Source organism: Columba livia, chromosome 7 (assembly GCF_036013475.1).
Source record: "Columba livia isolate bColLiv1 breed racing homer chromosome 7, bColLiv1.pat.W.v2, whole genome shotgun sequence".
NCBI lineage: Eukaryota > Metazoa > Chordata > Aves > Columbiformes > Columbidae > Columba > Columba livia.
Genome location: NC_088608.1, coordinates 5,596,995 through 5,620,821, shown reverse-complemented (window position 1 = coordinate 5,620,821; position 23,827 = coordinate 5,596,995). Strand labels below are relative to the sequence as shown.

Sequence of the window (23,827 nt, the reverse complement as noted above, 5' to 3'; positions counted from 1 at the left end):
ACTGAACATAGGCAGAGAACAGTTTGATCTGTTCTCTGATAATGTTTTCCCATATTAATGTTTGTCCCACTTTACCTGGGGAACTCCATAAGGTTTTTAACAAACCTTCCCGTTCCTGTTGAAAAGCAATTTGCTCCTTGATATAATTCTTGTTTCTTGGGTTTGGCAAGATGAAATATTTCAAGTTTGTTAAAAGTTGGTGTCATTTCTTTCAGTGTCATGTTTCCATATATAAACTTACAGTGCTAGAAATAAATAGCATTTAGACTTGGCTATGCTGTGAACTATATTTATAAAAAAATAATACTGATTCTCATCTAGGACACCTCACCAGGGGATTTCAAAGTGCTTTACAAAGAACACCAGCATAATTGCCTCTATTTTACTTATGGAAAACCTTCAGTATGAAATACGACCTTTTCAAGGTCACCTGATACATAAAACAAAATGGTGGTAAAGCTGAAAAAAGATCTTTATTTTACAAATCCTAGTCCCGTGCAATTAGAATGAAACAGATAATGTCATCTGTTATCTGTCTTGTGACAGGAGCCCAAATCAATATGAACTTCGTGGTAGACCTCCTTAAAACCTCCCCTTTTCATAATCTCCACAAAGGCAACTAAAGAGCTTTCAGAAGCCATAAGCTAGTTGGTTTTATTTATTTATTTATTTATTTTTTAAATTAAACTATAAACTAGCACACTTAACTTTCTGAAGAGAGAAGCTAATAAAGTCCAGGTAAAACAGAACAGGAATTAATAATGTATATAATTAATGTCCCCCAGTCCCTGCTGTGTCTTCGCAGGTGGGTTGACGGCTGAGTTTCAGCCAACTCAAAAGCTTGCTGGATGGCACAGCAGACTGTCCTCTTCCCACTAATCCCTAGGATGTTTTCAACTCCGTCACCGCTGATCCTGACCCTGTTCTTCCCACAGTCCCTGAGCGCAGCTGTGCTGTAGACTCTGCTGCTCTGATTTAATTTCTGTCAGCTACACCTCAAGGTTTTGGGAACCTTCTATATACCACGTGCAGTTCTTTAGAACAATAAAAGCCATCTCCCCTATCTTGCGCAGGAGTTTACTTGACCCTACTTAATCAGTTTTTCAATACATGTAACAGCAAGCTGACATGTAATACTGTTTGTGAGAGGCTACAGCTCTGCTGAGCTGTTTGGAAGATGGCCATTAAACATGACCATGAACAAAGCCTTTGTATCCTTAGCAACCCTTCCCTTGGAGAAGGTCACGTTCTTTGCAGAAATGCAGCATATGCAAACCCTGAGAAAGCTAATTCAGAAAATAGGAATAAGCACTTTAGATCAGCAGTAGAACTGAATAATGAACTGAGTGAAGGACAGAGATGTATTTCAAGACGTCATCATTTTAATTACAAAATGACCAAAGAAACAAGATATTCAATACATTTTCATTCTAAATCTGAAAATGTTTTCTCTGCATATATCTAAGAAATATGGAGTGAAAATAAATTTATGAAAAGATGTATTAAAAGCTGAGTAAACGGAAATCTAGTCACATGTACAAATCAATGAAGAAGTCCCCAGACGAAAGGGAATAGCAAAGGTAGAAAACTTCATCCAAGAAAAAAATATATAGAATGAGCTTTGGATCTACATAATTTCAAATAAAAGACACAGAAAAATATCTTTTTCCATTGAAATGCATTGCTGCAAGGCATGGCAGATGAAAGCATCAGGATGAATCATTTGTGAGGTGGTTAAGAGTAAAATTTCAGTCTAAATCAGAAACCCAATTAAATGCTTGAAATTAATTGCTTACACACCCCTCTTCTTTGCAATGACTTAAAAAAAATAAAGTTAGTAAATGACATTTTAATTTGTGCTCTTATAAACAAAGCAAGGTACATCAAACTATCTTGTGAATTAAGTGGTTTACATGTTCCTCAAATTATCTCACAGAAAGGACATTTACAGTATTACAAATATATTACTTCAGTTCCTTTTTTAAAACCAGAAAAATCTAACTTGTCTAAATATAACTTACGACAGTCTCTCTCATCTTCTTCATCACCACAGTCATCCTGTCCATTGCATCTCAGATTTATTGGAATACACTTCTGATTCTTTGTGCACTTGAACTGACCTGACAGACACACATGTGTGTCTGTATGTTAAAAGAAAAAAAAAAATAAGGTAAGAAGATTAAAAGATTAAAACATTTAAAAATAGAAATAAGTTTCTTGTCAAAATTTAAAGGATGACATTTAAGTCAGTTCAGCATGTTTCTGAAGTCTACAATACATATGATCACCTACCACAGTTCAGTTCATCAGAATTGTCTCCACAATCATTCTCTCCGTCACAGATAAAGGCTGGAAGTGCACAAAGTCCAGTTCCGCACTGAAAACGTCCTGGTTGACATCTGAATTCAGCTGAGGAAAAAACAAAACAAAACAAAACAAACTACTTAACAATATTATTAGGGGAATGGTTAAAGTATCAATAGTGTTGTTCTTCCTCTATGGACTAATCAAAAGTATTTTGATTAGAAACCCTTGTATCTGCCTATATAGAGTCTCAATCTGAGTAGATATGAGTAGCTAAAATGTGCATGTACTGCTGCAAGATCAATTTCAAAATCTGAGATTTAAAAATTGTATAACTATAGTTCTACTTTATTAATAATACAGAGTGCAACGCTCTACAGGCTGATGCTTACTGTTAGATCAGAGACTTGCAATTTATGATCTAAACACTAGAGTTGGAGTCTGCATTTAAGAAACTCACTACCCCACCCTAATTCTGTTTCCCATGAAAGGCCCAACAACGTTCCTGCCATTTCAGTGAATGAGCAATTATGCACTTCTATAGTAATATTTTATATAAACATAGTGTAGCTTAACATATAATCTTATGTAGAATGATTGTGTATGTTAAAGCTTGCTTCAAAGGCCTCTGCAGCAGAAAAAGAGAACTAATTACAAAATTGTAAACACATGGGTGAGAGATTTCAATTAAAAAAAAGAATCAAATGAACAGCTACTTAACTGGAAGATTGTAAAACAGATAGTGAACGCATTCTGTGTGTATAAGTTTTAGGAAAGAAGACAAGAACCATTTGATTTATGTAGATTAATAGAATAGTATTAGTGACTAAGATTGAAAAACAGTATCACAAACAGATTTACTGCTTACGAATCCAGTACTTTTCTACATAAATAAACTTACAGTCAGCTACCACAGACGCCATCCTTTGGGATACTGAAAGCATCATCATAACTGACTTCCAGTTCAATTCAATAGGGGAATACTACAGTAAGCTACTACAGTAACCTACTACGTGGGCAAAGGGAGGCTATGGAGAAACATGCTTATATGCATCACCTTTGGGATAGTGTGTCAAAGTTACATAGGATGCGGCAAAAATGTTCATTGCATAAAATTGTTCATGCTGGAGAGGTGAGATTTAGTTCTCCAAACTTTCCTTTGACAATATTTATAAAACAAAAATATTTATATAAAATGTACTGTCAAAAATACACAGAATTTTAGTAGGAATCACATGGAGACCGTTCTTGTTGTTCAGAAAATTGCATGAATAATAATGTGTAGCTGAACTTGTATAATTGCAATGATACATAAGCAAAGAGATTAGAATTCCACATTTCTATTATATACAAAGGTATGCTAAACTGGCAGAATTTTTAATTTATGAATAAAAATCAGAAATCTCAGAAATTAGGTATAAAATAAAAAATATCTAGCCATAAAAAAAAAAAAAAAAAAAAAAAAAAAAGTAACTGGCATCAAATAAAGGTTTAAAACTTGAAAAACATGTTCTTATGATTTTCCAAAGGCCTTAAAAGACCCTCAGTACACAGGAGTTAATAAAAATATTTTACAGGCTTACAAACAAGAGCCTGCACCCATTGTAAATCTGCCAACAACCAAAGAAAACAGTGCTGCAAACAAAAGCTTTAAAAAACCAAACAACCAAACAACAACACCTCTTCCTAACAACTACAAAACATTATATTTGACCTGGGATCTACTGACAAAACCAAGTTCCAAGCTCAGAAAGCACTTACGGCATTCTTCAGGCTCGTCAGAGCCATCTCCACAGTCATCGACAGTGTCACATTTCCACCAAAATGGAATACATTTGTCAGTTTTGCAACGGAACTGTAAAAGAAAGGAAAGACGGAAGAAAAACTTTGATATTAATTTCTATATTTAACTTTAAACAGAAATAGTACAGTATATGAAAAATTAGATTCACTGCTTAAGTCATTATTCCATTAATCTACTCCAACTGTTATTTTTTATAAAATTTATTTTTAAAATATTCTTTTTTTGGAGACGTTTTGCACTGAGACTTCTACTGATACAAATCATTGTAGTTTCAACGACATTGCTACACCAAGTTACAGTGCCCCGGTATCACAGAATCACAGAAAGTCAGGGATTGGAAGGGACCTCAAAAGCTCATCCAGTCCAATCCCCCACTGGAACAGGAACACCCAGATGAGGTTACACAGGAAGGTGTCCAGGTGGGTTTGAATGTCCCCAAAGTAGGAGACTCCACAACCTCCCTGGGCAGCCTGGTCCAGTGTTCTGGCACCCTCACTGAGAAGTTTCTTCTCAAATTTAAGTGGAACCTTTTGTTCCCAGTTTGAACCCATTACCCCTTGTCCTATCATTGGTTGTCACTGAGAAGAGCCTGGCTCCATCCTCCTGACACTCACCCTTTATATATCTGTAAACATTAATGAGGTCCCCCCTCAGTCTCCTCTTGTCCAGCTCCAGAGCCCCAGCTCCCTCAGCCTTTCCTCACACGGGAGATGCTCCACTCCCTTCAGCATCTTTGTTGCCCTGCGCTGGACTCTCTCCAGCAGTTCCCTGTCCTGCTGGAACTGAGGGGCCACAACTAGACACAATATTCCAGGTGTGGTCTCCCCAGGGCAGAGTAGAGGGACAGGAGAACCTCTCTGACCTACGAACCATCCCCTTCTAGTACACTCCAGGATGTCATTGGCCTTCCTGGCCACAAGGGCCCAGTGCTGGCTCATGGTCATCCTGCTGTCCCCAGGACCCTCAGGTCCCTTTCCCCTACACTGCTCTCTAATAGGTCATTCCCCAAGTTATACAGGAACCTGGGGTTGTTCTTACCCAGATGTAAGACTCTACGATATGTAACACTCATTGTATTTTGCTGCCTTCTATAATTTGATCCTTTAAGATCTCATTCAAAACAACCACCTCAATTCTTAAACAGTCTTTGTATGCTGCTAAAGCAGACTTTGGATCATTTTTCCAGGTAAATTAAAGCACCCAGTTTCAGAAAAGGGCCTTAATGTGCAGTTGTACTTCTGTACAGCATTGCTTCTATTGTTTGAATCAAATGAGAAAAACAGAAGCTAGGTCTTCCAACCTTTCAAAGGGATAAAACATTTGTACAAAAAAAGGAAAATCCTTTGTAAGACCTTGGCAATGCCCTTCTCAGAGCTCAGGCAACACCGTACCTTTGTTTTCACTGAAAGAGGAATGCAAACAAAACAACGGGTAGAAATGATCTGATATAATCTTCTAGGTCTAAATATAAAATCGAGCTTCATTATGTGGTTGAAGTTAGGAGAAAAATTTGGACAGGCTACCAGCAACTGCTTTTCTTCTGAAATGGTCAACAGTCAATGTGTTGTTAAAAGCATTGTAGGAACAGTTATGATTTCACAGAAGAATCTGAAGTAGCAAAGTATATTTTTGGCACTGAGATCTGCATCTTATGCCATCAGACTGACAAATTATCAAACAATAAACAGATTTCAAAATTGGAAGAAAATGACTAATGACCAATGTCAACTTGTAACTGTCTGAAGCAGCTTCGATTTAACCCAGCTCTCCCTCCTACAGAACTATCCAGAAATGATAAAATATTGCTCCTGGAGGATCCAAGATGTGATGCTATCCTTCAATTCAGGCTACTGAAGAATTATTTGGAAAGGAACAGAGCCATTCAATCAACTGTCAGCATATACATTCACCATGGAATAAGTTTGTAGTGCCATATAAAGAAAACTTTTAGAAAGAAAAAGAAGTTGTTTTTTTCTTAAACCAAACAAAATTGAGCAGTTAGATATGGCAGAATATAGGCAAGAAATTCCACATTTCACAAGTGTTTTTCACTTCCTTTTTGTTCATCACTTAATGGGAAGTAACAAGTAAACAATCTAAACAGAAAAGATTTGATGAACGAAGCAATATCACACCAAACACTACCTCAAGGGAACAGAGGAAGACAGTGGGACAGTTGCTTAAGTAACAGTATTACTTAAACAAAACTGTACATCATTTATTAAAATGACCACTGTTCCCTAAAAATTAAGAGTAAAACCGTTTCCTGAATGAGAATAGACAAAATGCATCATGATGTAGAACTCTGTAAGAGGTCATTAGCACACACATAATAGACAGACTTTGAGAAAAACTGAACTACTAGAAAGATTTTAAGGCCATATGCACTTTTACTATCAACTGACTTATTGTCAGGGTAGAACAGTCCAAAGACTTTTATGAAAGTGGTTCTCCTACAAGAAATCAATATGTGCTACTCAATCTACTTTATATTTTAAGAAAATAATCACCAAGTATTTATTTCAAGTACTGCAGAATCCAACTCCCATAATGAATCCAATGTTTTAACTGATGCAATTGTTAGTTAATTGTATTAATTAGTTGTGCATTCATGTAAAGGGTTGTCAGGTATTGGAACAGGCTGCCCAGGGCAGTGGTGGAGTCACCATCCCTGGAGGGGTTTAAAAGACATGTAGATGTGGCACTTAGAGACATGGTTTAGAGGTGGACTTGGCAGTGTTAGGTTTACAGTTGGACTCATTGATCTTAAAGGTCTTTTCCAACCCAAATGATTCTATGAGTTGCATTTCAGCTACTTGATTGTTTTTAATGTAACCTCATCTAGCTAACAGGACTGAGTTCATTTCCTTGAATCAATGTTAAGTTCATTCATGCATGAATGCCCTCAAATCTTTGTTATATATGCTTTGCATTTTTGCGTTTCATATTTTATAGAAATGCTTTTTTCCAAGCATTTCTATGGGTTTAGTAGCTCTATTTGTTCTAGTGACTGGCAGAAACATCCACATTTGAAAGGGAACAACTCCTCCATTCTCTGGAAAAAAGGCATTTGCAAGTCTATTTTCAACTAATAGTCTGGAAGATGAAACACTTTAAGTGCACCCCTGAGTAACCCAGTCTTCAGCTCCTTTGACTGATGCTCCCACATTTCATGGGCACCAGCATTCACTGTTTAAAAGCCGTTGGAAACACAGTAAAATATACTCTCCACTCCCCCTTCTCCCATACGTCTGCACTTACCTGACTGGCAGTACAGTTGGATAAGCACGTCTTGTTGTCTGCAGCGAGGTAGAAGTTAGTGGGACAGGCGCAGGTGAACATCTTGTCAGGGGCCAGAAGGCATAAATGACTGCAACCACCATTGTTTAGTGTACATCGATGTTTAGACACTGTGGGCAGAATAGGAAAAGAATATCAGAGTCTATTATTTCAATATACTTCAGGATATCTGCTTTATAGAGGAAGAAAAACGTACACATAGTATTTTTACAACGGAATGTCTCAAATGAAAAACCTGTAAGAGGCCACCTTTTTCTTTTGCCTTTAAGCTATTATCTGTTGTATGCGAAAATGAATTATTACTATGGATGTAGATTCAAAACTGCTAGAATGAGAGGAAGAAAAAAGCGCTAGTGGATTTTTGTTTGTTTGTTTTAAAATGAGACAAAAAATTAGCTTTTCTAGGTCAAGTGCCAAATTGCATTCAGTTACAATTCAAACACAGGGAGATCAGACACAATTGTAACACCTATGTACTCAGATATTCCCTCAGTCAAACAAGTTCCTAAACAACAGTATACTTCTGTAAAATTAACACTCTCTTTCCAAATAAGATTAAATATTTTCATAACATATTGTTCCTATCTTGATAAGCGGAAAATTGGACTGTAATGCAACTTAACAGTTCTGTGCTTCAAGTCAGTATTTTGGGTTAATTTTTAAGCACCCAAATTGGTATTTTGCCACTGAACAAGACATATTATATTTAATACCAGATATACTTACAACATTAATCACGGATTTATGTTTAAAAACACTAATTTGAAAACTTCCACAATTTGTAACAAAACAGAAAAAAAAACAAATCACTGCAGATGGACAAGCTCCTATTAACTCAGCAACTGGCTACCAAGTGAAATACATCAATGTGTTGTATAGAAAGCATAGGCAGAATGATTACCATCAGGTTGCCTGTAGGAATGGTACACCTGGATGTCTGTTATGGTGTGCCATGAGTTAATCAGCGACAGTCTGTCTGATCCAGAGGTTTTGTGGGCACGGCTGAGCGATTTGGTTTTCCCGTCTGTCCAGTAGATATAGTCTTCAAACAACGTCAGTGCAATCACCCCTGGAATATCTTGATTAGGGACTGTAAAAAGAGATGCTGGGATTAATGCTCATTCTTGAAAGACTGCCAGTTAAAATATTCCATATTGCAAGGGCTGACAGATACAACTGCTATATAATGTCTTGAGAATAATTGTCATGACAATATGTCAAGCCTAGAGGGTTCTTTATTACCAGTTATGATAAAGATGGATGGGGTATGAGCTTTGCTTGCCTAGAATTAGTTGGTCCAATCAGTGTCAAGGAAACGAAAGAACTTCTGTTCACAAAAATCCCCTCCACTTTGTAAACCAATGACATGTTAAGTTTTAAAGCAGTACATAACGTAAATATAACTTAAACTACTCTTTACAGAAGGCCAATATTAATTTGCTGTCTTAGGGGAATAAAAGTTATCAGAAAATATCCAAAATGCAAGCTATACATGTTCAGATGCACTGTATTAACAACCTTTAGGGCAATTAATAGTATTTTATTTTGGTGAAATATACTGATGAGACAGGCAAACAAAAAGTTTTTCATTAAAATAAATATAACAGTATGAGGGCTTATTGCTAGCATAAGCAATCATACAATTAAAAAAAATACACCAAGTGATGATAATACCCCATTGTTATAATATCACAAGCTTATGAATCAGCATAATTTAAAAATGATGGAAGGACAAAAGGGAGAAAAAGCTTTGTAATCTCCTTTATCCTATTCAGGAGTTGGACTCGACGATCCCTGCGTGTCCCTTCCAACTCAGGACACACTATGATTCTGTTGTACACTCTTCAATCTTGAACTATTTGTTCTTGATAAGCATAAACTGAACTCTAGGGTTATGTTTGTTTGTTTTTAATGTATACAGCTGTTATCACGTCACAGGAGAATATCTGACCACAATGGTCAATTTGTAAATTACCATCTTTCATCTCTGAATCACTCTAATTACTGATAGAGCTGAAAAGGCAGATCAGAGCAGCTAAGTCTGCCATTTTTAACCTTTACCTTGATTTCTTAGATAGAAATAGCTTCATCTTGCTATGTGGAATATACTTAAATAGAGTTGGGAAATCTTGGAACATTTAACAGTTTATTGACACTCATGACCAATAGTGAGAACATGAAATGACAACGTAGCAAATGCACTTTCATATACAATAGTCTTGCCATTAGTGAACTCCAGTGCAGCGTATGTTGCCTTCTGGCAAAGGGAACCTTGCTTCTTAGACCTGAAATTATTTTCCCTTATGTTTACATAGGCCATAGCCACCAGACTGAAATAACAGGATGATATTCTTTTGAAGAGCTTCGTAACATTTCTGAAAAATTAATCAAAGGGTAAAGAAGTCTTGATTTTGACACTTATTACACAGGTAACTTTGGCGTGGTTCCTGGTTCCTCACATAGCGTAGTAGCCCCAGGAAAAGCTCTTATAATTTCCCCTATTGGTAGAATCACTTCATGAAAAGAGGGTCTACAAACTACAACTGAATCACTCCCGACAGCGATGGTTCCCATCCTGTTCCTCTGAGTGATGAAGGGAAGAGTTCTTGAAGTACCATCTGTTTTAGCTTTGCCGTCAAAATAACAAACCAAATGTAACAAAACAAGAATACCCTAACTACAATTACAAGAATTTCCATTATACTGATTCTTTTTCCTGTTTTTTTCTTATTTTCTCACCACTGGCTTTATCAGAATAAATTGCAAGAAAAACCTCACAGGTTTGGGAAAACACCCAAATGCTAGAGCAGAGTTTGTCTGTCCACTGGAAGACCTATATGCATTATCACCTAACTAGATCATCTACTTGCACACTAATTTTATCCCCACTCTGCTCTGGAGGGAGGTAAATAATTCCCTTGGTGGGGAAAATAAGCTGTAGATGATACAATAGTACCCATACACTCCTATGGAGTGTAGGGGGTGTCTGGTCCTGCAAACAGTGAAATGAACCCTGCATCTGGTCACAACTGAGCTTAAGCTGTCAAATCCCACTTATTACCTCTTTTCTTCTTTTTTTAATATTCTTTTATTTAACATGTGTGATTTTCCATGAATCTTCTTGAGATATTTCCTTAAGTTCTGCATACATCTTTGATAATGATGAATTCAACAGTACTGCTTCAGAAACGGCATGTACCTCTGATTTTAATTTTAAGGAGTGAATGATCTTTAAAATGCTTTAGCATAATTATTAATTGGCAATACTAATAATCATATCCTATGCTTACTACCAGATTTCTGAAATTAATTAAAGAAGCATAGAACTCACACATTCATGTCATTCAGAAAAAGGAAATTATAATTCTGAATTATTTCAGAAACGTTATTCATTTACATGAGTGAGCATGTGCTCTGTAAAAGAAACACCTTTTGGTCTGAATCATTATTCAGTATTTCAGCCGATCCCTGAAAAACTGGACTCTCTCAGACTTCCTCTGTTGCCACTGTCCCTAGTTAATGGCTTCACTGAATTTAAGCCCTTGAATTACTTTGCTGTGCTGTTTTATTCACCACGGAGTTTTGTGTACATCTGGGCAGAATCCATTGTGCTCGCTTTACATACAGAGATTTAGGCATATTGAATTCACTTTTTATTTTAGATAGATTATATACATTTGCTATTGAAAGTTTTCTTGTAACTTCTATGTCATATGATTGTGCCACAGCACAACAATTAAAAGACAAGCAGGAATTTTAGGTACATCTGCAAAACTCCAGGAAATTCCCTACTGATCTTAAAGGGCAGTTTCTAATGAGAAATACAAACCGCGCTGACAGAAGAAGCAGCAAGAACAACAGAAAGAGAAACTGCTACTCTGAATGAAACCCTGAACCGACCCATAAAGCTATTTGTTTTATTTTTGCTTGAGTTCTGGAAAAATATCTGCTGCTAATTTTTGACATCAAATTAAAGATGTCAAAGACACTACTTTCTAAATAAAATAAATGTGCTTTTTTCTTTTTTCTTATTCTGATCACAGGTAAGATTAAAATCAGAATAAATGGGCTTGTAAAAGCCTTAATGGACATGAAGAGTATTTACAGAGGAAAAATATTTTGATTTGTTTGTTTTTATTTTTCCCCACCAATGAAAAATACGTCTAGCTGTCACGTTTTGGCCACCCAGGGCTTACAAGTAAACACCAAATCCTGCATACAGATGTATGAGTAACTGTTCACTTTTGTTTCTGTGTATGTTTGTGGGTTGCCATAAAATTCATCACAGCTTCGACGGATTATGCATACACCAGATTCCATATGAAACTTTATATTCATTAACTAAAAATTATTCAGAAGAATAACATGTACTGTCTGGGTTCTCTCATCACACCTTATTAATAAGGAAGTTAAGTTTAATGCGTGGCTTAAAATGTTAAATACCGCACTTAGAGAGCTGTGTTTCAGGAAACAGCTGATGACTCATCAAGTACATCTTTTTTTTAAACCTAATTCTGTAAGCACCAGGGTTAGAAGCTTAGTTCTTCCAACTACCTGAGAAGCAAAACTACAATATACAACACAATGTAACAAATATTATATTACATCATCTTTTTTAACTATGACAGAGTGTATCTGTTTCTAAAAAGTAGATTTTCCATTATTGCCATGTGTTGGTCAAAAACTGAAAATGTCAGTGATTAAAACAGTCGCAGATTAGGGCTGTAGTTTGTTTTGCCACTATTTCTGACCTCTAGATAAAGTTCATTCTCCAGAATGACGTTTCAGTAACTTTACAATTGTAATAGGCTTCTGAGTCACAGGAAACTTATCATTAAGTAATTTTCAATGCAAATTTGAGCAAAATTCTTTCAGGTGCTTCCATCATTTAAAGCTGTAAAAGTTAAAGGTATTCTGTTATGACTATGAAACTTAGAGACAGTTATACTAAAACAAACAAAAAAATCAATCAAGGAAGCAATGAATGGACTGTGTTAAATAAAGCAGTAGAAATAAGTAAATGTAAATCAATATACATAAATTAACACACACAGAAAATGTCAATGGATGCAAGTATTTATCATAAAAATTATGCTAAACTGACCACACAACTCAACATATTTTCTTCCAGCTGGTACAATTGTAAAAACTGAGTGAAGTTTCCAAAAACAGGCATTCAATAGCAACTAACTCTGACTTCCTTTACTGTTTGATCAATAGTTCTATCACCCTGGGGTGTACTAGAAGGCGGGTGGTCAGTAGGTCAGAGAGGTTCTCCTGCCCCTCTGCTCTGCCCTGGTGAGACCACACCTGGAATATTGTGTCCAGTTGTGGCCCCTCAGTTCCAGCAGGACAGGGAACTGCTGGAGAGAGTCCAGCGCAGCCACCAAGATGCTGAAGGGAGTGGAGCATCTCCCGTGTGAGGAAAGGCTGAGGGAGCTGGGGCTCTTTAGTTTGGAGAAGAGGAGACTGAGAGGTGACCTCATCAATGTTTACAGATATATAAAGGGTGAGTGTCAGGAGGATGGAGCCAGGCTCTTCTCAGTGACAACCAATGGTAGGACAAGGGGCAATGGGTTCAAACTGGAACACAAGAGGTTCCACTTAAATTTGAGAAGAAACTTCTTCTCAGTGAGGTTGACAGAGCCTGGCCCAGGCTGCCCAGGGAGGTTGTGGAGTCTCCTTCTCTGGAGACATTCCAACCCGCCTGGACACCTTCCTGTGTAACCTCATCTGGGTGTTCCTGCTCCAGCAGGGGGATTGGACTAGAGGATCTCTTGAGGTCCCTCCTAATCCCTAACATTCTGTGATTTTGTGATAGCTGAATATTATTTTTCTTTAACTTTTAGAACATTATAAACAGTGGAACATAAGAACTGTTGACATACAATACGTTATAAAATCTACAGATAACATCAGCTGTGAATGTCCCCATATAATGAACATGAATAATGAACATGAAACTGTAAAGGAAATGTTTACATCTTATTTTCTGACTGAAGAGTAAAATAGTCTCTCATGCTCTTTATTCCTTGCCTTTGAGGACACCAGCATTTCAAACTTTCTGAAATTTCAGGTGGTGACAGCTATTGATTTATCATAAATATATACAGTAAAAGAACCACCCATTTTCTCTTTTCAGTCTTCCCTTTAACGTCAAGAGAACCTTCACTGCATTAGTGATCTACATCTTCACAAATGACATATATTAGCTGCAATACTAATTACTAATCTCACAGCATATGTTATGGTGTGAATCAGTTTTAAACAGGAAAGGAAGACTAACTGCTCTCCTTTCTTTGGCAAGCACCATGAAAATGGACCACTTTCTGCAAATTCAAAGTAAAGCCAGGTTAGTCATAACTGATAAGTGCCTCTGCTTCCCCTGCATCACCTATTTGGAAACATTTAATCAAGATGTCTACTTGACAATCCATTAGTAAGAAAGCAATATATGCTGTTAAACATAAAAATTATGTTAAACGAGCATGGGGGTCAGATCTCTACCAGCAAATTCATGGAGAATAGTCATATTTTAACACAGGGCCATGAGAATTGCACTCGCTTAGTATTAATTGCTTTCCAGAATTACCCATATATTCAACAGATTTTTTTTTTTCCTTTTAAAGTTTCTCATAACCATGTCACCCTATGTCTGCTATGAATGCTTCCGAAATTGAGTTGAAGTAAGATCAAGCCCAAACCACATCTTGAAACACTCAGTGAAAATAACTAATAAAACACCCCACCTGCAGACCAATAATCCATTGCATACAGCTCTAGCAACCCATAAGTATTTTACTAAACCAGTACTTACTACATGCACTTTTTTCCCCTCATTGTTAGAGCACCAAATTATTAAAAAATCCCTTGTAACCCGCACATGTTACTTTTCCCTCAGATGCACAAATCTGAACAACTGTGACTGAAGTGTAGTTCTATCAGAAGAGGGATAACTGCCAAAGCACCACCGCACTCAGCCTCCATCATCATGGATGGGGATACTGGGCTATGGTGCAAAGGAAGAGGAAGAAATGCCTTTAGTCCCTTCCATAAATCCTTGCCTGAACCGGGTTACTCAGCTGACTTCTTCCACCAAGTCCCAAAGAGTTACTGCAGTGACTCAAGTTTCTTACAACTTATGATATGGTATCTCTAAGAACATATATGCCAGTTTTCATATACTGCAACCTACACTATATATCATATATGAGTAAAAAATGTTTACCTTGTGCCACCAACAGAATCTTTTCAATTCAAACCAATACTTTGAATTTCAAGACCCTGCCCTTCTTATTTATGTAATAAATGCATTGTGGGCGCATATTCAACAACTTAACAATTATGAGGGACAAAAACCATGGAATACATAATCACCACCCAAAGCAACTTCTGATGAATATCTGCACCCAAAATTGTCTTTTGTGATGCCTTTTCCTACCACAGTTGCCTCTTACCAGAGACGGGCAAGTCCTCTGCAATCCGTCCTTTTCTAACAGGCCTTCTGCTGCCACTTCTAGCTCTCTACTTGGCTTTCATTTTATACAGAAATCATGGATTCTCTACCACTGAATGCTAATCCCAAACAGTGCTTGACCAAACAAGATGATGAGAAATGTGATAAGAAAGAGAAGGCAGAAAAGAGAAGGAATGCACAGCGAGACCTGAACAGGCTGGAGAGTTGGGTGGGGAAAAATTTAATGAAGTGTAACAGGAGCAAGTGTAGAGTCTTGTATCTGGGTAGGAACAACCCCAGGTTCCAGGATAAGTTGGGGAATGACCTACTAGAGAGCAGCGTAGGGGAAAGGGACCTGGGGCTCCTGGGGACAGCAGGATGACCATGAGCCAGCACTGGGCCCTTGTGGCCAGGAAGGCCAATGGTACCTGGGGTGGGTTAGAAGGGGGTGGTCAGTAGGTCAGAGAGGTTCTCCTGCCCCTCTAGTCTGCCCTGGGGAGACCACACCTGGAATATTGTGTCCAGTTGTGTCCCCTCAGTTCCAGCAGGACAGGGAACTGCTGGAGAGAGTCCAGTGCAGGGCAACAAAGATGATTAAGGGAGTGGAGCATCTCCTGTGTGAGGAAAGACTGAAATAGCTGGGTCTCTTTAGTTTGGAGAAGAGGAGACTGAGAGGTGACCTCATCAATGTTTACAGATATATAAAGGGTGAGTGTCAGGAGGATGGAGCCAGGCTCTTCTCAGTGACAACCAATGATAGAACAAGGGGCAATGGGTACAAACTGGAACACAAGAGGTTCCACTTAAATTTGAGAAGAAAGTTCTTCTCAGTGAGGGTGGCAGAGCCTGGCCCAGGCTGCCCAGGGAGGTTGTGGAGTCTCCTTCTCTGGAGACATTCAAACCCGCCTGGACACCTTCCTGTGTAACCTCATCTGGGTGTTCCTGCTCCAGCGGGGGATTGGACTGGCTGAGCTTTCAAGGTCCCTTCCAATCCCTGACATTCTGTGATTCTGTTTCAGAAAGCTGCAGAAAATAGGAGGAATAAATACAATGGGTAGTAAAAGGGAAAAAAGGGGAGGCTTGCAATAGATCAGAAGCAGTGGAATATATAAATTGTTAGATACTTGAACGCAAATACAAATGACAGTACATAACATGCTAAAGGGAGATAAAGTACCGCATGAAGAGGGAAGAAGAGCCACATATCTCCATAAGAGGGAACACGATTATGTAGACAAGAGAAATGTGTGCAGACTTAAACTGTACATCTCTCTCCTGCTTTTTGTACTAATTTTGATCCAAGAATATAAATTCACATGCTGTAAGTCATATCTGTGATAAAAATTTCTACTTTTCTCTTGTGTGAACTCTGTTTCCCTTATATTTTCTGTATACATCTACTTAAGCATAAAAAAAATATTCATTTGATTTCAAGGATAAAAATCACACTGTATAGGATTTCTTAACTACCAAATATCCCTATCAAAGACCCGAAGCTCAGTGTCACTCAGCTCTTACTGAAATGCAACTATTTTCAAAAGCAAAACAAATACTCTAATGAAAATGAATTACAACTACAACAAAGTCTCATCGTCGGCTGGTAAGTTCCATGTGCCAAGAAAAAGTGTCCTTAAAAAGGACAAATGCTGACTTCTTCTAACCAATAAACTCCAGTGGCATTAGAGCAGTTTTTTAGAGCAGAATTTTGGCACCGAAAAGACATAAAATCTACATTGGGAATCAAACATTTAAAAACAGCTATGATATTTTGCCTTCCACTCTCTGAAACTCTTGATTTTTTTGAACTGTGATAAAATAAAACCAAAAAGCCTATCGACATCTTGACCCAAATGGAACCAATGATACATTCTTAGCAAGAAGAAACAATCCTCCAAAGACAAACTGCATCACGGAAGAACACCACTTAAAAAGCAAATAGCCATTATACATAAAAACCCAAATAAACTTTGATATTGCTGATGTTCACTTGTGCTGCAACCACTGGCCCATATTTTCCTCTTTCCATTTGAACTCCCTTGTAACCTTTTTTGCCTCATTTTACATTCAACTTATACCCTCTTTGAAACACAGCCAATACTTTATTTCTTTATAGTACTTCCTACTGGTACTTGCTCCTTTTGATAAAGAATTTAAAGCGCTTAGGTAATGAAATCAGAATGAATAATGACAACAAGATTATGTCTATTAAGCTTGTGAAAAAGTATGTAATTTTGACAGATGTAATTAAATTTAAGTATGTTACATTAAAACACTGATTTTTAAAATATATTTTATAATCACTATTACTTCTATTAAAATGGCACTTTGTTTAAAAATGCATTATTTCCTTTATCTTCTACCACAGCAAGAGGAGCTGTTTATCGTACTGCAACTTTCTTCATTAAAAATCTCCCATTTTTTATTGTGTTGATATGAACAAGGGAGACCCGGTGACACAAAACATCCTGTATTTTATGTTCTCAGTTTTGGTTGCTTTCTGACAGGAACAACTGCACAGAAAGTAATGTCTGTTCTTTGAAATTTGTGATGGCGCATGTCCAGCTCACACAGAAATACACAGTGAATGTCTGCTAAGTTCTGAATGAGTATGTAGGAAAATTATGTTCAGAAGTTTATAATCTCATCACAAGAAGAGTGGAAGATACAGAAACGAACCTGTTGCAAGCTTCATAAACTGAGCTCCATTAACTTGGACACTGTGGAACCTTAAAATAAAGTGTGTGAATTGCCTTTAATAGACATGAAACTTTGTATTTTTCCTGAATATTATCCTTTAAAAGAGACAAAATACAATATAATAAAATAATCAGATTTAGGAAGACATATGAATTGGAGAATTTTATCTGAACAATTATGAAAACTGAATGTAGGATGCAAGAGTGGAGCTGAAGGAATTATCAGTTTTTGCTATCAGTTGTGGTTATAATGAGTAATTCTATAGACTCCTCCAAAGTTGGGCAAAAAAATACTGTAATATCAGACCTACTGTTTATTATTCATGTGCTTTAAGAAACCCTCTTTTCAGACTTCTCTGATTTTTGAGCTATGAAAACAGCAGCACAAATCTGGAAGGAATTGGTTTCTGTCATCTCCAGGTTACTTTTACATTAGGACATTTTCATAAATAATTGTATTGACCCTTTTATAAAACTCTGGTACTAGAATCAGAATTAGACACACATTCTACCTACAAAACTTTTACAATTAGCAATTGTTGAAATTACAAGTGCTAAAATGAAAAAAAAAAAAAAGGTTATAATCTCCAAAAATCTTATAGTAGATACTATAAAACTTGCATATATATACACTAAACCTGAGGTAATACATTTAAGGTTCAACACTTTTTCATTGCTTCATTTTCATGCCCCTGTAAGATGAACCAACAAAGTGCCCAACTTTTGTTTTTACAGTATAAAACATCAAAGACCTCGACAGAGTTAAGGTCTAATCTCAGCTCAGATAAGCTTCTATACTTCCTAAACCGGACTATCAAGATTCCACTTTCATAGTTTCATCATGCTGAAATTCTCATCTTCAAAGAGTGAAATGGGAAACAGTGGGTACCTCTGGGTTTTAGGAGCTCTGAAGGACAGGAAAACCTGCATAAGACAAGCAGATACCTGGGGAACTGTGAAGCTTGCATCTCCTCTGGGCAACAGGAACCAAAAGCAGCCGTTAAGTCTGACAAATTCTTAAATGTATTTTTTTTTAAAGCTCACAGAAGTAAACCAGCTTAGTGCTTAGCCAGATTAGTGCTTCAATGCTTGCTTAATCATTTACTATGCATAACATTTGTGAATGCTGCAGTGCTAAACTGGCTAAGCTCTAAAGACAGTTTACATAATCAAGCGTTAAACTTCAAGTAGATAAGCAAGGTCATTGCTGCCCCTAGTGCCAAGAAGAGCTCTCAAGTACTCTAAGATTTCTGGCCTCGTTAGAATGTTTTCAAAGTTCTTTCTAGGACTCTCTTGTTAATTATAAAAGCCCGTTTCTGTATTGAAATGTGGATGAACTTTGCAAGAGAAAAGCAGTTGTTCTCATTTCCTGAAAAATCTTTAAGACGTGTTAAGAAAGAAAAAACAACAACGACCACTACAACAAAACCCTCCTTACAAAAAGTGTTAACACTAAGATCTGAACTCTTGTAAACTTCCATTGCATGGAATAAACACTCATTGGTTTAACACACAGCATGTCAATAATTAGCCTAAGATCGTTCTGTCTGTCCTCAAGAAACATTTAGTGCAGAGAACAGAACACTGCAGTCCATCTCATACAATATTATCTCTTTATGATAGAAAATCTGCCCCTTCTGACAAAATACTAATTTGCTGGGTCTTGTGAAATCTCTGTGGCGTTTTCTGATACCTTTTGCAACATGTAATTTTAAGATACAAAAAACATATTCTCAGAAAAAGCACACAGCAAGCTACCCTTGTCCTCAAAGGTCACAGAACAGGTGAAAAAACACTTAGCTTACAATAACGGGCACTTCAGATTGCGTCGATCACATGATGCCAATTGGGACTTTTCCCCATGAGTATCTTTTATATTGTCATCATACCTGTGCCTTTATCCTTTGCCATTGGAAAACACAAAGGACAGAACAAACTCAACCATCCCTTAGTTAACTTTGACAACATAAAGTGTCCATGAAATCCACGTGAACAATACGTCTTCAAGAAACACAGTTATCACAAGATATAAACCAGACCTTTCTCATTTAAGTGCTTTTCAACATGGATTACAGTTTCTCATATCAGAAAGCTACAAGTGATCACAGTTTCACCTCCTCCCCATCACTGAACTTCCCTGAGTTTCCCTTATTAAGACAATTAATTTGCAATAGCTACATTTTTATCTTCCAGAAGTATTTCTAGTCTTGTGCTGAAACATGAAGACATGCAGAATTTATTTTGTAGTTTGCTCCAGGAGAAGGAGGGATGCAGGGAAAAGGTTCTGATTGAAGACAAATTGATCACTATGTAGGAGCTTTGCAAAATTCTCAAAGCACCCTTTGGAGCACCTAGAGGCATGTTTCATCTGTTTCAGACACCACAAATTCTATCTCTTCTTTGTTAAATCCACAGAAACTTTTCTACAACTTGATTTTGGTTTGATAATCACATTTTGAGTGAGGCTCCTGACAACAGAAAGTGACAAACAGTATTAGCTAAGGAGAAAATCTTCCTTCCCCATAATTTAAGTACCTCAGGATCTTTCTTCCAAAGCATGTTTCTTATTGCTTCAATATTTATATGTCACCTCTACTTAAAACAGACATGTCCTCAAAAGTAGTATGATACCAGGTGGTATCATACAAAGTCACCGGCAACTTTAGGCACTTGGCTCAAATACTTGACTGGTAGCAAATTTTTAGGATATTTCATTAACAAATGGAAATAGTAAAGCTATTAATATCAGGCATGAAACCTTACAGAATGGCAAGTAACACTTGACTTTAATACTTTCACTGTAATAGCTGGAGAGTCACATGTATTCCTTGAACAGCCACGAACACATTCAGCTGTCTAAAGCCAGCAGTGGTGGTGCTCTGTTGAATGAGAAGGAGTTCAGTTCTGGGCCCCTCAGTTCAGGAAAGACATTGAAGTGCTGGAGCGGGTCCAGAGAAGAGCAACAAGACTGAAGGTGAAGGGACTTGAACACAAGCCCTATGGGGAGAGGCTGAGGGAGCTGGGCTTGTTTAGTCTGGAGAAGAGGAGGCTTAGAGGTGAGCTCAGCACTCTCTAGAACTACCTGAAGGGCAGTTGTAGCCAGGTGGGGATTGGTCTCTTCTCCCAGGCAGTTAGCAATAGGACAAGGGGGCATGGGCTTCAACTCTGCCATGGGAAATTTAGGCTGGAGATTAGAAAGAAATTCTTATCAGATAGACTGGTCAGGCATTGGAATGGCTGCCCAAGGAGGTGCTGGACTCACCATGCCTGGAGGTTTTTAAACTGAGACTGGCCATGGCACTTGGTGCCATGATCTAGTCAGTGGACTGGAGTTGGACCAAGGGTTGGACTGGATGATCTCTGAGGTCTTCTCCAACCCAGTCAATTCTGTGATTCTGTGTGATTCTGTGAATTTTGTTCCATTAAAACCTGCTCCTCACTGGTCCCAGCTGTGGTTGTGTGACAAATTTCCTTCTTCTCTAGGTTCACATATGCTCAGGGGAAGACATTAGCTTCAGGAAGATAAAAGCATTTGAAGCTGATTTTACCCACTTGAGCATGAGAAATCCACAGGCTGGAGACGGAGGCAATGGACACCAAAGACAGCATGATTGGAATTTCACAGATATCTTCTGAAATTGAGCGGCAGTAGGACATTTCCTGAGAAAGATCGATTCTGTAGCTTTCAGGTTGAAAGAGAAAACTGAGAAAGGTTTGACTGTTTCCATCAGGTTAGGGCTAAGAAAGACATGCTGGCTGTTATTTACTTCTTTCCTTTAAAAGATTCATAAAGAAGTTTAAGAGGATAATTATAGGAGAACAAAATAGCACCGGGAATAACATCAAGAGGAATATGGAGCTTTGCTTCATCTGTAAGAAAAATAGAGCATCAGCAGGAATCCAGCGGGCACTGGGGGTTCTGTCTGGGCAAGTATTGCTTAGGCAAGCAGGTTACAATTGTCCTGTGGTCATTACAAAATCTATGGAAGTTAATGCTGAGATTAACAGGGATGTTTACAGGTCTCACAACTATTGCTGTTGTCTCTCCAATCTGCCACATCAAATAAATGTCACTGTATTGTTCATTATCTATCTATAACTTACTATTCATGAATACAAAGGTTGGAAAACTTTTTAGTTCGTTTTCTTTCATGGTGAAGCTTCAGTCTGAAAATAAAGTAGTTATTTCATGAACTCCGATTTGGAGAAAACCTGAAGGTACCTAGTAAGAGAAAAAGCCCAAAGGCATGAAGTTTTACCAGGACAGCAGAAGTTCTGAGGTTTGGGTAAAGCTTGTGGAGGGGAGCTCAAGTAAAACTGTTTCATCTCAAAAAACACCCCAAAAAACAACAACAGCACACCAATACTGAGTATTTCATATATTTGAATTATAATGAAAGATCTTTAATTATACCATTTGGAATATGAGAACTATTCATCATAGTGTAGAACATTTTTTTAATGCTTAATAGAGAAAAGATATTAGCATTTTAATTAGCTGTCAGGTGAGAAGCAGAACATAGGGATAAAGATTACTTCGTTATATAAGTATTTCAAAAGTTATTATTTCGCGTCTATCAGGAAAGCCCCAAATTACATTCACAATACTGGTGTCCTTATTGACTCATGCTGAGCAGACTAATGGGCATTTCCAGGCTTTCTTAGCCCAGAAAAAATGTCACTTTTAGCCACATCCTGACTCAGGCCACAAAGGACGTATACCTTCTGCTTTTAACAGCCACGTTACCCTGGCTTTGTAACTTGGTCAAGAAAGTGTATTGCAAATATACACTTGACCATAGGATTAAAGGGGCTGAGTCTGTTCCCAGAGTTTCTGTTTTCATTTGACAGTTTTTCCATGCATCTGTCTTACTGCATGTTTAAAAAGTACTCCTATTCATAACAGAAAAGGAATGTGAAAAGCATCTTTTAAGATTCTGATAAAAAGGAAAAAATGTGTCAAAGTTGCAAAAACGTTTCAAAGTACAGTTTTTACACAATAACACATAACATGTAAATCACATTCAATATGAAAATTTTCCAAAAAAAAAAAAAAATCAAAAAGCTGTTGACCAACCTTTATGTCTATGAGATCCATCCATGTTGGAGAACTCAATGTGATTTTCATCAGCCCAATACAGTCTGTGGTTGACATAATCTATCGTCAGAGCCATAGGTCTGGATATCTGTGTTTCTATGACAACTGTTTGACTGGAGCCATCCATACCAACACGGCCAATGTGAGGATACTCACAGCAATCAATCCAGTACAAGTATCTATAAAACAAAATACAATGATTGCTTCATTTGGAGATGCAAAAATAATAACAATAAATAATTCATGTATTTAGTTGATCTCAAGAATAAATCAGTAATTATCCTTTGAAGTTTACATCTTTCAGATGGCTTTTTGGATTTGTCCAGACCTGTCTGTAAATGAGAGGTAAATGTAAAGAGGTTGTGCCGAGAGAAAAATTCCATCAGAGTTCCAGACCCGAGCGGACGGAGGAAGGAATGCGGTCGACCCAATATGAGTGATAAGCATACCTCAACTTTATTGATGCACTAAGCTGGTTTATATAAGACTTACAATAATTATGCATACTCGTCATCTATTAATTGGATAGTATACAGTAATTATGCCTACTCGTCTTCTATTAATTGGATAGTATACAATAATTATGCCTACTCGTCTTCTATTGATTGGATAGTATACATAATGAGCTCAACCTTCTTGTGGTTTCTCTGGAATGCAACCTCCTCACCCTGCTAGAGATAATTCCCCAGCTTGTTTATCTAAACGCTCAGCTGAACCAGAGAGCAACCGCTCAGTACTTTTCCACTTATACTGCACCAGACTCATGCTAACTGAGGCCTACTCATGCTAACTTAGAACAAAATTCTCCTGATACAACGGATCAATAGAGCCATGCCCCTTCTCTATTAGCCATGTCCCAACAAGGTTGAACAGCAGAGTCCTCATGTTGTGATTTTACCTAATTCATTATAGATTAGTAAAAAATGCATTTAAATTGCTTAGTTTGGATCCCTTAGAATTTGAAATACCAGCCAGGTTGGATTTCATGAATCTCGCAGCCTACAAAAATGCCATCTCTACTAAACTTATGGCAAATACTGTGCTACATTAAAGTAGTTTGACATAAAGGGCTTAAAAATGGGTAAAGCAATGAGAAAGACTGTTAGAAAGCTGAGTAGCAATTTTCTCCTCCATATGCTATTTTGCCAAAATACAGAGCATGTTTTATT

General features: G+C 37.4%; 1 protein-coding gene across 9 annotated transcripts in view; it reads right to left on the bottom strand.

Annotated features, from left to right (window-relative positions):
- The window catches only part of LRP1B (LDL receptor related protein 1B), a 687,728-nt gene that overhangs the window by 88,891 nt on the left and 575,010 nt on the right, over positions 1 to 23,827 (bottom strand). For all 9 annotated transcript variants that reach the window (XM_065070319.1, XM_065070313.1, XM_065070311.1 and 6 more), the window contains 6 exons: positions 22,638 to 22,837; positions 8,310 to 8,498; positions 7,370 to 7,518; positions 4,066 to 4,159; positions 2,293 to 2,409; positions 2,022 to 2,141 (listed from right to left, as the gene is read on the bottom strand). In XM_065070319.1, coding sequence (XP_064926391.1) covers positions 2,022 to 2,141; positions 2,293 to 2,409; positions 4,066 to 4,159; positions 7,370 to 7,518; positions 8,310 to 8,498; positions 22,638 to 22,837 — 869 coding nt within the window. The remainder of the gene's footprint in view (positions 1 to 2,021; positions 2,142 to 2,292; positions 2,410 to 4,065; positions 4,160 to 7,369; positions 7,519 to 8,309; positions 8,499 to 22,637; positions 22,838 to 23,827) is intronic.